The sequence below is a fragment of the Tachysurus vachellii genome, chromosome 21 (genome assembly GCF_030014155.1).
Source record: "Tachysurus vachellii isolate PV-2020 chromosome 21, HZAU_Pvac_v1, whole genome shotgun sequence".
Taxonomy (NCBI): domain Eukaryota; kingdom Metazoa; phylum Chordata; class Actinopteri; order Siluriformes; family Bagridae; genus Tachysurus; species Tachysurus vachellii.
In genome coordinates this window covers 6,589,887-6,604,262 of record NC_083480.1, presented here as the reverse complement: position 1 = coordinate 6,604,262, position 14,376 = coordinate 6,589,887, and the positions used below count along the sequence as shown (strand labels likewise).

Here is a 14,376-nt window from a genome sequence, read left to right as displayed (position 1 = left end):
AGTCAGTGTTCTAGTTCATCTTAAAGGTGTTCAGTGGGGTTGAGTCAGAGTCAGGGCTCAGTAAAGGACACTAGAGTTCTTCCACTCCAACCTTCTCAATCCATGTCTTCAGGGAGCTCTGTGCTTTGTGCACTGGGGAGTTGTTATGCTGGTGTTTGGGCCTCTTAGTTCCAGTGAAGGAAAATTATTATACTACAGCATAAAATGCCATGTATTAACATTTTGGCAACAGTTCAAGAAAGAACCACATTTGGCTGTGATGGTCAGGTGTCCAGTGACTTTTAGCCATATAGTACAATAACCTCTAATATTGTTGCGCCCTGCTCGAGCTCCCTGACATCTCTGGATGAACCTTAAATGCACACAGATGCTACTAACATTCGGTCCCTAGATGACAAGTTACATGCCTGTAACAGACTTACTTATCTATTAAACAGCTAAAGATAAAACTTAATGATCCAGATGCATGGAACTATACTGCACAAATCATAGCAGTTTTAATTTATAACCCCCCAGGCTGCATCCTGTTCGGGGTCACCACAGAACCACCATCATCCCATTCGTGGTTGGGTTGAGTCCTGACTAATAATCAAACCTGGGTCACCATGGCCAGAGCGTAGGATCCTGACGCTGAACCACCAGGGATGCAATTTTTATAATCTTAGTTATTTTAATAAAAGCGAATATAATATGTAGTAATACATAAGTACATCTATATATAATTAAGGACTGAGTGGATATACAATACAAATGCATGATCTTTCATCTAAATGCATGATCTATTACTGTTCATGTTGAATAAGCCTGCTAGGGAGTTTGAAAACAAGCTCTGAAGATCTGACAACTCTAAGATATCAAATGAACACCAGTCCAATCCAGGAAACTCAGTAATCCACAGAGAACACTGGATAAATAAAAAACGGCAGCCACGCCAGGCCTTTGTGGATAAGACTGAAAGTGTAAAGCTACTGCCAATGTCTGAAGCAGTATATAATTACAGGGTGATTCAAATGCAAGCAAAGAAACACTAAATCTTTTAACAAATTGAAATCTGATTGCATTAATTTATCAGCCTTTATTATACGTCATGTTCACACAATACCCCTGATCCCACATTGTCCTGGTATTATCCTGTCTGTACTGGCCCTTTCATAGTGGGGAGAATTTTCATCAAAACAAGGAAATAAAAAAATAATTAATAAGCCCCTGTGTGAGATATATGCAAGACGTTATACGTGTCCGCAAGTCACAGGAGGTCTGTTTACATTAGCAGTGAGAGGACACTGAAAAATGACAGAAATCTTACAGCACGACAAAAGTCCCATGGAGGAAATAAGAAAAAAAATAGTGACTAATGACACTATATATAGAGTGAGTTTATTAAACTGGATAAATCCATAAAACAGGAACCTTGTGGTCATGTAGTTAGTACCAGTAAAAGAAGAAAATGTGCTCATTTGTTTAAAAATATAGGACTTCATTGTCTATGGCCAAAGGTTTGTGGAGATCACACAAATGTGCTTGAACATTTTATTCCAGATTTAGTTCCCACTTTGCTGCAATAACTTCTACTCTCCTGCAAAGGTTTTCCACTAGATGTTGGAGTGAGTCTGTGTGGATTTGTGTTCATTCAGCTACAAGAGCATCAGTGAGATCAGACACTGGTGTTGTACGAGTGAGGAGGTCTGGGGTTCAGTCAGTGTTTCAGATCATCACAAAGGTGTTCAGTGGGGTTGAGTTAGAGTGAGAGTGTGGAGGTCTGGGGTTCAGTCTGTGTTCCAGTTCATCACAAAGGTGTTCAGTGAGGTTGAGTTAGAGTGAAAGTGAGGAGGTCTGGGGTTCAGTCAGTGTTTCAGATCATCACAAAGGTGTTCAGTGGGGTTGAGTTAGAGTGAGAGTGTGGAGGTCTGGGGTTCAGTCTGTGTTCCAGTTCATCACAAAGGTGTTCAGTGAGGTTGAGTTAGAGTGAAAGTGAGGAGGTCTGGGGTTCAGTCAGTGTTTCAGATCATCACAAAGGTGTTCAGTGGGGTTGAGTTAGAGTGAGAGTGTGGAGGTCTGGGGTTCAGTCTGTGTTCCAGTTCATCACAAAGGTGTTCAGTGGGGTTGAGTTAGAGTGAAAGTGAGGAGGTCTGGGGTTCAGTCAGTGTTCCAGTTCATCACAAAGGTGTTCAGTGGGGTTGAGTTAGAGTGAAAGTGAGGAGGTCTGGGGTTCAGTCAGTGTTCCAGTTCATCACAAAGGTGTTCAGTGGGGTTGAGTTAGAGTGAAAGTGAGGAGGTCTGGGGTTCAGTCAGTGTTCCAGTTCATCACAAAGGTGTTCAGTGGGGTTGAGTCAGAGTCAGGGTTCAGTGCAAGACACTAGAGTCCTTCTACTCCATCCTTCTGAAACCATGTCTTCATGACTTTGTTAACAGGAGCATTGTCACCGTACAAGTGTGGGAAACTTCGTTCCAGTAAAAACTATAAAGCTGAAACATACAAAGACATTCTAGCAATTCTTTCCTTCCAAATTTGTGGCAACAGTTTGGGGAAGAACCGCACACAGGTCTGATAATCGGACGTGCACAAGAAACCTTTGTCCACTGAAACCACCAGCATAAGACACTCAGCAAGAATCCTAGTCAAGAGAAAATAAAGGCATTAGCCAGACTCTAATAAAATCTTTTACGTGCAACGTGCAGACAGAACAGCACGGGTCACAGCCGAAACTCTGGACAAAGTTTTGCTTACTTTTTCTTGAGGAATTCAACATTAAAACTGGATAATCGCTATAAACTTGATTGTATCCCTCAGTCCATATTAATGTACTGACCTAGCAGAATGGCTTGCCATGTGTTATATTAGGTTAGCTTTTTAACATTGTCAATTTCCATGCACACACAGGAACAGTCCTGGGCAAAGTATTTTCACTTGCCCAATGAGCTTTGAATTAAAGGTTTGTCCTGTAATAATAATTATTGAAGCCAAATGAAGGTATTCATGGATGGAGCAGTTCAATAAAACCTTCAATCCTTTAAGGAGAGGAAATGTGAAGATGGTGGACCATGAACAAAGTCGGCCAACAACGAGCTAAGCTGCTGTAAAAGGTAGCCAAGAGGACAGATGAAGAGCGAGAGCGGATAGTTACCATCGTCTGTCAGACATACTCAATCCCTCGTCCATTAACTCAGGAGTAAAGCTGTCTCTGTACTGAATCTCTTCTCACAAAGGCAGATAAACTTAGTGTTGTTAATCTGTTCGCTTTCTCATAGAAGACTGTGGAGCTCTGATGCACAATGGATATCAATCCTGCTGAATATCTTCATTAAAATAAAGCCCATTATTTCTGCAGTTTGGGAAGATTCTGCCAAATAACAACCTCAGTATTACAATATTCTATAAGGACGTGAAATACTTGGACTTAATTCGTTTTAATGATTTAATAAAAGAAAATTAGAGTACAAATGATATTTAATTAAATTATAGTCAAAGCTCCTCTGTGGGACGTTACCCCATAATAATTAATCAACTTGTTTAAACAGTGAACTTGTTTACAGCAGACTGAGGAAAGAGTAAAAATGATCCGTGCCATATGATGTAGGCAAGATGAAGGCAAAAACAAAACGCGTGCTCAAAATGAACATCTGGGCATTAAACTTGGAGACGATCCGGAAATTACATTTCAGGGGCCAAGTGAAAATTTGTGATTTTTTTTTTTTTCTTTTTTAAATCGTCTTTTCAAAAAATATGTGATAGTGTGCGTAAAACTCATCAGATATTGCCCTGACTGGGGGAAAAAAAGAAAGAAAATAAAAACAAAATAAAAATGGATGCCTAGGTGTGAAAGTTTTAATATAAATCTAAAATAAAATGTTAAAATTTCAAATAAAATACGACCTTCGATTTAGACACTTATATTTATATTTGAATCATTCATTCTTTCATCCTACTGGTCAGGGTTATAGGATGACTATGGGCACACGACAAACAGACACACACACACACACACACAAACCACTAGAGGAAGGATATCACAGTCCATACACAGTCCACCTACAGGCACGTTTTTTGAGAGGAAACCACAGAGCCCTGATAAAACCCAGACGTTTTTCTAAGCATTAAATTCGTCATTGGTTTAAAAACATGAAGCATGTGCTCTCCTTCCTGTTTACAAACTGCACGCCACCTACTACACCTATTACGATCTATTCTTCTTTGCCAGTCAGAAACTCTTTCCTGGGCTTTCCACATGTCACATGTATGTGTATCCTCTCTGGGATATTTGCAGCTTTTTATTTGCATGCTACATTCTTGTACACGCTCGCACTTTGTTTATCGTACACCTCTGCAGACTTCTGTCCTTAAGAGTATCGTTAATCTCTATAGTGGACTGCACCCTGGAGATGCCGTGGCAGACGGCCATCGTTCAAGGACAGTCATCGCCTTGCTCCGGCTTTTTATTTTATCCATATGCTCGCCTGTTTCTTTTTTAGCACACATGCAGCAATATAGCCATCAATCTATTTTACTCCTGCTCTGGAAGAACTGGAAGCTCGCAGCTAATCGAGTCCCGGCTCCTGCGCTCTCGATGCAGACGATGCGTGTAGACGCCACGGTTCTCTCACCCACTCGTCCTCACATCCTGCCGGAATTTGCACATGTGTAAAACATCTGCGAGAGAAAAGGACTGCGTGGTGCTACACTGGTGATTAAACCAAAGGGGAAAATCTTCTGTCCTTCAGCGTCTCGCTCAGGAAACCGAACACAGCTGCTGACTCGGTAACGAGCAGGAGACAAGAACATCCTTATTCAGTGTAACTTTCTAACTTGAGAACATTTAAACACATTTTATGATCGTGTTTGGGCCTTTCGGAGGAGTGTAAAGATAAGAGTGCGAAGTGAAAACTCTCGCTGATATGTACACAATGTTAAAATAAATAAATAAATGAATAGCTTAAGACATAATTGCGAAAGTCAAGAGGTGACCACATTGAACGCGAGCAAATAAAAGTGAAACCCCTTGATAAACTAGGAGCCTGTTATCTGTCCACATGTAATCAGCTCTGATTTACTAACATGCTTTTTTTATCTGTTCTTGTTTACTTTCTTATATTTGACGATTTTTTTATCTTGTATGTTTTTTTGCTGTATATTTACATACTTTGTCCTTCTTTATAGTTTTCTTCACTTATGATCTTTGTAGAAAAAAAAATCTAGGCTGAATTTTTTTTCTTGCATGATCTATAGTTTGTATAAAACCCCTGTACTAGAGGTAGGAGGTGGGGTTGGGGGCGTGTCTAATTTGCATATTCAGATTTAAGTATTCTTACGTCACTAGATTAAACTTTGTTGAATAAAACTTGAATAAAAAATTCTGATGTCTGTAAAATATCAGAACTTAAAGTGTGATCGGTGTATGGGTGAGTGTGTGTGTGTGTGTGTGTGTGTGTGTGTGTGTGTTATTTATAATTCAGTTTAATTAAAAGGTCTTTGGGTGACCTTAATATTGACCCATGTCATACTGAAGTATATTGAAATCATATGGGACATGAATTAGTGACTAAGTTAATCATCATGTAAATTAATCACGGGAAACAGTTGGGGGGTGGGTGCGGGGGGAGCGACTGCACTATTTAGCGTCTGACTGACCCAGAAGAGATGATGCTCGTCCTCTCAGCTCATCAGCGTGACCTGCACTGCTCTGGTGCAGTTAACACGCTGTCTCTGGAGGTCTGCACAAAAACATAAACAGGTGGCCTTCTAATGAGCTTAAACAGCGATCGGTCTACACCTGTTAGCCTGAACTGTGCTCGCTTCCGAATGGCTAATGGCTCCGGCTCGACCGCGACCCCTAATTTTAACCTCTTTTATCTTTAAGGCTTTTAAACCTCGGAGAAAGATTTAAAGTGTTTGCGAAAGGTCTGCAGAGCTCTTTGACGTTGTGAATTTGCTGCATGGAAGAAAATGGTTGTGTTGCCGTATAATATACGTCTGTAATAATCTAATCCTGGTGTTTAAAATGACAGGCTTATAACACGACACACAAACCTCCCCCCACTTGTTTCCGTTTGTAAAACGAGTCAGTGGAGTCAGTCTGCCCCCTGCTGGCGTTTCACCTCAACTGTAACTCCACAGCGTGGGCTGTCACTTTTAAATGAGGTGCAAGAAAGCATCGTCATTTCTTCGTGCACAAGTGCCTTGGGCCAGATAACAGCTTTCAAACACTTTGAGAAAAAAACAAGGGAATCGTGTTGTTGCCTGCTAATGATTCTGGTTTGAAAGCAAAAATTACAGTGCTCCAAAAATACACCTACTGCTGCCTGCTTCCCAAGCAAGGCCTATGTTACTGTTTAAGCAATTACCCTACTCAAAAGCCTGTCTAGACACCGGGTCTGGCTGGTACACAAGATAAAGTCGATCAAACAGCTGTGGCGAGTTCGTTTAGTTCAGCTTCTGAGAAATGAGAGAAAAAGGAAAATGCTACTTTGTGCTAGGAAGGTTTTTAAGAACGAATTGGTTTGGGATCCGACGGGTAGTTACGTAAAAGGTCAAAAAAAAAAAAAAAGCTACAAAAGTTACAGATAGCAGGAAAAAACCAGCAGAAGCAAGGATTAGTCGAGCTCTCTGATTGATTTAGTGACCTATGATGACGCAGTCAAGGCTAATACCATCTACTTAATATGCTAGTCATCCGAGATGCTTTAACACGTCTGCAAAGCGAGAAACCCTGAAAAGCAAACGCTGGAAAATACTCTAAATCTGATGGCTTTTTGCTTTCTTATCAGACCAGAGCTGCCTAGCAGACCAGGAAGAGATTCAACGCTTCTCCTGCGGATGCCAGCAGACCTTAATAAAAAAAAGGACCTAATAGTTAACAATGGCAGGCAATTGAGGTTAGTGTTCGTGTGCGGTGGTGTTTTAGGGGGGTGTCGGGAGTAGTGACAGCAGAAGGAATACACACCTGCGGAGCTGACAGCACCAACAACCTCACTAACACTCACCTGCTGCACGGCTAACATATGGCAGCCACCGCTGCTCACGCTGATCGCACCCCATCACGAGGAGCTTACCGTCAAAACATTAAGGATTTCCAAGTGCTGCAAAGCAAATGAGTCTAGAGGCATGGAAAATGTGTGAGCACCAGGAGTGAAAGAGCGGTCATGCAAACAAAAACAAAACAAAAATAAATAAATCAAGCCAGGAGTCAGGATTTAACGATGGACTCGATAAAACTCGTGAAGGATGAACTTGCCAACGTGTTCAGTTTAACCGAAGATAAATATTTATGTAGAAAAGATTAGAGAGAAAAAAGAAATCCTGGTGAGGAAATGACTGTTTATCGTGTTAACAGGGTGTTGTTTTATGGATGTTCCACAACATTAAAGCGGAAACAGAAACAGAACAAATTCCATGTTCTTTAATAAATAATGAGTTTATGTTTGAGTTTTGGGAAACGATGTTAATTAGAAGTCCATCACATCAGTATGTGCTTGTTGAGCTGGTGAACTAATTCCAAAGACATGTTTATTAATTAACAATTAATTCATACGTCAGAGTCTATATCTATTTGCGTGTACACCACAAGTGAAAAGATCGACGTACTTCAGCTTGTGGTTCGAGACTATGGAGAGATCAGTGCTGACGCACTTAAAGGTGGGGTCTCCGTTGTTTGAGAAATGCTTCAGAAAACTGAGTCGGGACGACAAACTAAACAAAAATCAAAACAAACATGTAGCCAATGAGCAGAAAGGGGTGTGTCTTGTCAATATAGGTGGAGAGAGTGTTCAGTGCGCATGTGTGACATTAGCAGAAAGCGGTTTTAACATTGATATGGAGGATAAAAACAAAGAAAGAAAGCGAAGAAAGGTTTACGATAAGGCAAGAAGTAGGACCGTGTTAATATAGGATCAGCTTTCCAGCGCTGGAGAGAACTGAAGGAGCGGGAAGTTGGTCACATATTCACAGATTGGAGTTTCCAGAGTCAATAACTCCTGAGCTAAACGCTGTTACTACACAAATAACACCTCTTTTCTATCGTAGTAATGTAGAGACGCAGCTACAACCCAATTTTCCTCAATATCAGCTTTCCTCCACTGTGGACAAAATACATAAGTCTCTTTGTGCGAACACCTGAGAGACAGATTCCAAGAGACCGTCTGCAAAGTGCAAAACCCGAAAAGCGAATACTAAAAAAAACAGTCAATAACTTCACTGTAATACACTGTACTGTCACCAGCTCACACATCACTGATGTCCTGATAGTTATACTACAACACTTATTTGGACAATGCGGGTTCCAATAGGTCTTCTGCAGTATTTGCGATGATTGGGATGCAGTTCAATAGATGATGCATCAGAAAAATCAACCTTATGCCACTTTTCCACAGTCCATCCTTCCTCCAAGCTCATGGGTCATACACAATATTAATTCTTTTTCCACTGCACCATGACTTTATGTTCTGTACTGTACATTATTTCTGTCAAGTGACAAGACTTTTGTCTAAGCAAAGTCTGACCTTTCTGTTCTAATTAAATAATTAAAAATCAAGGCATGATAAGATTTTCATTCATTCATCTTCTACCGCTTATCCGAACTACCTCGGGTCACGGGGAGCCTGTGCCTATCTCAGGCGTCATCGGGCATCAAGGCAGGATACACCCTGGACGGAGTGCCAACCCATCACAGGGCACACACACACACACTCATTCACTCACGCAATCACACACTAGGGACAATTTTTCCAGAGATGCCAATCAACCTACCATGCATGTCTTTGGACCGGGGGAGGAAACCGGAGTACCCGGAGGAAACCCCCGAGGCACGGGGAGAACATGCAAACTCCACACACACAAGGTGGAGGCGGGAATCGAACCCCGACCCTGGAGGTGTGAGGCGAACGTGCTAACCACTAAGCCACCGTGCCCCCCCCATGATAAGATTTTATTTTGGTAAAATAAGCTTAATCTAGAGGCCTTTGCCTTTCATATGTGCCACTTCTGATTCCAAATGATCAACTAGAAGTCAAGTTATTATTTGTTGTTGGATAGGCGACAAGACTTTTGTCAGGGAGTGTATGGATAAATTTAAAGTAATTAAATATTTCAATTTGTTTATGCATTACAGGATTCCTTAAGCAAATATTTTATAGATATAATTTACATATTTCCCCCCTTATAGATTCAGTGTGGAACCTGCACAAAATGATTCCAAAAAAATGCCTTGGGATGACAGAAGCACAAACACTGAGCGGACATATCCCTTGTTATTGTGCATTGTGCATTGAGCTAAAGCAAGTACAGAGACCATAGAGTTTAACAATATCTGTAATAGCTCTTATATAAGCAGCAGGATTACATGTTTGACAAAAGCTGATTTACACATTGAAGTTTACATCACAGTGAAATGTATATTGTTGTATATTGTTTATAATGCAAACAATAAAAATAATCAAAAAGCAAGGATTCTCCAAATAAGTGTTGTAGTATAACTATCAGGACATCAGTGATGTGTGAGCTGGTGACAGTACAGTGTATTACAGTGAAGTTATTGACTGTTTTTTTTAGTATTCGCTTTTCGGGTTTTGCACTTTGCAGACGGTCTCTTGGAATCTGTCTCTCAGGTGTTCGCACAAAGAGACTTATGTATTTTGTCCACTGCAGAGGAAAGCTGATATTGAGGAAAATTGGGTTGTAGCTGCGTCTCTACATTACTACGATAGAAAAGAGGTGTTATTTGTGTAGTAACAGTGTTTAGCTCAGGAGTTATTGACTCTGGAAACTCCAATCTGTGAATATGTGACCAACTTTACTTAAGTCTCCGTTGTTCGACCACCTTTAACCACATGAGGAACAGGTGTGCATTGGCGTGGAGGAAGACACAAGGGTGGGGCAGACGTGTGAACACAGAACATAAACAAACACACATGGCCAAAGTCCGGGCTTTATCCTGACATAATGTACAGTCTCTGGGAACTACTGAACAGAGCAGTTCATTTTGAGGTACATGCCCTTATTAAGTGTTAATGAGAAATATAAATGTGTTAATGCGACATGTAAAAGTGACATGTTAATGTGACATGTCACAGTGTTAATGTGACATGTCACAGTGTTAAAGTGACATGTAAAAGTGTTAATGCAACATGTAAATGTGTTAATATGACATGTAAAAGTGTTAATGCGACATGTAAAAGTGTTAATGCGACATGTAAATGTGTTAATATGACATGTAAAAGTGCTAATGCGACATGTAAAAGTGTTAATGTGACATGTAAAAGTGTTAATGCGACATGTCACAGTGTTAATACATGTAAAAGTGTTAATGTGACATGTCACAGTGTTAATACGACATGTAAGTATTAATACGACATGTAAGTGTTAATGTGACATGTCACAGTGTTAATGTGACATGTAAAAGTGTTAATACGACATGTAAAAGTGTTAATGTGACATGTCACAGTGTTAATGTGACATGTAAAAGTGTTAATGTGACATGTCAGTGTTAATGCGACATGTAAGTGTTAATACGACATGTGTTAATGTGACATGTCACAGTGTTAATGTGACATGTAAATGTGTTAATACGACATGTAAAAGTGTTAATGTGACATGTCACAGTGTTAATGCGACATGTAAAAGTGTTAATACGACATGTAAGTGTTAATGTGACATGTCAGTGTTAATGCGACATGTAAAAGTGTTAATGTGACATGTCACAGTGTTAATGCGACATGTAAAAGTGTTAATGTGACATGTAAGTGTTAATGCGACATGTAAAAGTGTTAATACGACATGTAAGTGTTAATGTGACATGTCACAGTGTTAATGCGACATGTAAAAGTGTTAATGTGACATGTCACAGTGTTAATGCGACATGTAAAAGTGTTAATGTGACATGTCACAGTGTTAATGCGACATGTAAAAGTGTTAATGTGACATGTCACAGTGTTAATGCGACATGTACAAGTGTTAATGTGACATGTCAGTGTTAACGCGACATGTCACAGTGTTAATGTGACATGTAAAAGTGTTAATGCGACATGTCACAGTGTTAATGCGACATGTCACAGTGTTAATGTAAAAGTAACTCAGTGCCTTATTAAGTTACAACTTTCCTTGACTCTGAGCTGTGAGCTACTTTCATGATGATGTCGTTATTTCCTGTAAACATCAGCTGTGTAAACAACGACACACACGTGTGTACACGCTGTTCTCACCAGGCCTTCGAGCTGAACCTGTTTCACAGCCGATTGCAGACCCGCTGCAGGTGACGCGTCATTTTCAGGTCCCATCGTCTCAAACACGCCAAAACACAAACCTGGGGATTTCCGGATAAGGTGCGGCGTTGTGTTTACAACCGGAGAGAAACAGCACAACCCTGATTAGTTCCTGTGTGTATTGTATTACATTCTTCACCTTTTTGCTTACAATGTGTCATTTATAAAATCTGTCTTTTACTTAAACGTAATATATATTTATGATGTCCTTTACACGTGACTGTAATAGCGTTTATTTAACGAATCGTGTTTCCACACGGTCCGGTTTATCTGTAACTCCGCGAGTACCATGCTGGATGTATTTTGAAATGTTTTTACTAGATTTTTCGCGTTCTTTAAATAATACACAGTTGTGTTTTTAAAGCCGATTTGTCCGCTCAGTGAGTCGCTTTCAGATCTTGTTATTGTGTAAGAATAACCTTGATTAGATGAGCTAGGGTTATAAATAGGGTTATTAAGATGAAGATCAAACGACAGAAACATGTAAAGAAGGCGATCAGTTTCTATAAGTACAACTTTGGCTTCAGGGAACCGTTTCAAGTTCTTATCGACGGTACTTTCTGTCAGGCTGCTTTAAAAAACAAGATCCAGATCAAAGAACAACTGCCTAAATATTTCATGGGAGAGGTTCAGCTTTGCACCACCAAGTAAGTGTTTATGAGCTTTTATTCTGCTTCATCGTCTGTCCCCTGGGATCAGTTTTAATTCTCCCTTTTCCACAGATGCGCGATGAAGGAACTGGAGACACTTTCCAAAGACCTGTATGGAGCTAAATTAATCCTGCAGAGGTTTCAGGTACGGAGATGTAAACACAAGGATCCTGTTCCTGCCTCTCAGTGTCTGCTGTCGATGCTGGGACAGACAAATGCACATCACTACTTTGTTGCCACGCAGGTAATTACAAACTATATTTACATTCCTGGCATTTAAGTGAAAGTGACGTGACGTGACATACGGCTAAGTACGGTGACCCAATTTGTTCTCTGCGTTTAATCCATCCAAAGTGCACACACACAGCAGTGAACACACACACACACCCGGAGCAGTAGGCAGCCATTTATGCTGCGGCACCCGGGGAGTAGTTGGGGCGGTTCGGTGCCTTGCTCAAGGGCCTCAGTCTTGGCCGGACCGAGACTCGAACCCACAACCTTAGGGTTAGGAGTCAGACTCGGTGCCTTGCTCAAGGGCCTCAGTCGTGGCCGGCCCGAGACTCGAACCCACAACCTTAGGGTTAGGAGTCAGACTCTCTAACCATTAGGCCACGACTTCCCAGAGAGCAGACACCCTTATCCAGAGTGACTTACATTTTATTTTAATTTATACAACTAAGGGTTAAGCGCCTTGCTCAGGGGACCAGCAGTGGCAACTTGGTAGAACTGGGATTCGAACCCATGACCTTCTGATCAGTAGTTCACTAGGCTACCACGTCCCACAAACAATTACTTGGTTATATTTACAAATCTGTCATTTAGCAGACACCCTTATCCAGAGTGACTTACATTTTATTTTAATTAATACAACTAAGGGTTAAGGGCCTTGCTCAGGGGCCCAGCAGTGGTGGACCTGGGATTCAACTTGGTGGACCTGGGATTCAAACTTAATTTGTTGGTCTTTTACCTAAACGTAATATATATAGTTACGGTTTTCTTTACACATAATATGAACTTCTGATCAGTAATCCAACGCCTTAACCACTAGGCTACCACGTCCTATACATTCGATGTCTTGATTATACGTCATGCTTCCCCAAAGATGTAATGTACTTTGCAATTTCACTCAGAATGCTAACATCATGTTTCCTTCTGTGACCCACAAAATGAAAGCCTCTAGAAATAGTAAAACTTTCTTTAAAATGTATTTATATGCAACAGATTATTAAATAGGTTGTAATTTACATAACACAATATATTTTTCCCCACAGATGCCTTTAATTATTTAAATGCTGATATAATTTGTGAACTAGTTTATCAAAATGTTTTTTAATATTAATTTAATGTTAATTATATTGTTTATGAAAAGTGCATTCTGTAATCAAAATGCCAACATATTAAAAATGTATTTCTAAGTCTACTGTTAAGTCAGTGTGTGAAATGATGTGGAATTACATAAAAAACAGAACCGTAAACATAGTATGATTAACAAAAAAGGATTTCAGGAAAAACAGATTTGTCATTCATTTATTTATATAGCTAAAATAAGTGAGCTTTCCTGGTCAAGGTCATGTAGATTTGGAGTCTATCCCATAAACGCTGCAAAAAATTTGCACTCAAGAACAGCTAATAACTTAAACGAAACAGATTTCATGTTAAAACTTAAATAGATTTCCTTTTTTTTGGTTAATGAACTTAGGATGAAAATATATTTATATTAACAGCAGGCAGTTTCCTCAGGCATTCAAAAAAAAAGGTAAATAAATCTGGAAAACATGATTATTGTATGATGATTAAAAAAAAATACATATGAAAATGTACGTGGATGATTTATGGAATGCTAAATGCCCAACTTTCTCTTGTCCATTTGCAGGACAGAGAGTTGACCACATCTCTGTCAGAGATCCCCGGTGTTCCCCTGATATACATTGTCCTCAACACCATGGTGTTAGACAAACCATCAGCATGTTCCTTGAAGCATGTAGAGGCGGTGCAGCTGGGAGAGCTTGTGAGTCCTCATCAGCAGCAGAGTCTCCAGAGCCTAAAAGCTGAGAAGGGCATCAGTAAGGACGGTGAGGAGCAGCGGGGCAAAAAACGCAAGAGAAAATCAAGCAACCCGAACCCTCTCAGCTGTTTGAAAAAGAAGAAGAAGCAGCAAATGCCACAGCAGCTCAAAACGACAGATGGAGAGAAGAAGAAAAGAAGCAGGCACCGGAAGAGGAGCAGTGCTGGACCATCCATTAGTATGAACCCAGACCCTTCCAGTACTCAGTCATGACCCACATTCTGTTTATCAGCTGATTATTAAAACATCTAAATCTATAAGAATCAGAGTTTCTTATAAACCTTTAACCAAGATGTCAATTAAAGAGTTTTCATTATTACCAAGTCGTTTAATTCATGTGTGCATTTAAAAATCTTCAGTAGATGATCATTATCATGCTATTACTATTAGTCTTAATTAAAGTTTTTTAGA

General features: G+C 40.1%; 2 protein-coding genes across 2 annotated transcripts in view; one reads left to right on the top strand and one right to left on the bottom strand.

The window, feature by feature from the left end:
- The window catches only part of eif3hb (eukaryotic translation initiation factor 3, subunit H, b), a 69,672-nt gene extending 58,357 nt beyond the window's left edge, over window positions 1-11,315 (bottom strand). Inside the window, exon 1 of the mRNA XM_060857219.1 lies at window positions 11,191-11,315. Within this exon, the coding sequence (XP_060713202.1) occupies window positions 11,191-11,265 (75 nt within the window). The 5' untranslated portion in view covers window positions 11,266-11,315. The remainder of the gene's footprint in view (window positions 1-11,190) is intronic.
- Window positions 11,287-14,288, top strand: utp23 (UTP23 small subunit processome component). Its single transcript, XM_060857221.1, has 3 exons — window positions 11,287-11,897; window positions 11,973-12,144; window positions 13,774-14,288. Exons 1-3 carry the CDS (start codon window positions 11,710-11,712, stop codon window positions 14,176-14,178), a joined length of 765 nt encoding a protein of 254 aa, XP_060713204.1. The 5' UTR covers window positions 11,287-11,709; the 3' UTR covers window positions 14,179-14,288.
- The last annotated feature ends 88 nt before the right edge of the window (window positions 14,289-14,376 follow it).

Coding starts and splice junctions, on each gene's coding strand:
- utp23 (XM_060857221.1), top strand. CDS start 11,710: ATGAAGATCAAACGACAGAAACATGTAAAGAAGGCGATCAGTTTCTAT. Junction 11,898..11,972: donor GTTCAGCTTTGCACCACCAA/GTAAGTGTTTAT, acceptor CCTTTTCCACAG/ATGCGCGATGAAGGAACTGG. Junction 12,145..13,773: donor ACTACTTTGTTGCCACGCAG/GTAATTACAAAC, acceptor GTCCATTTGCAG/GACAGAGAGTTGACCACATC.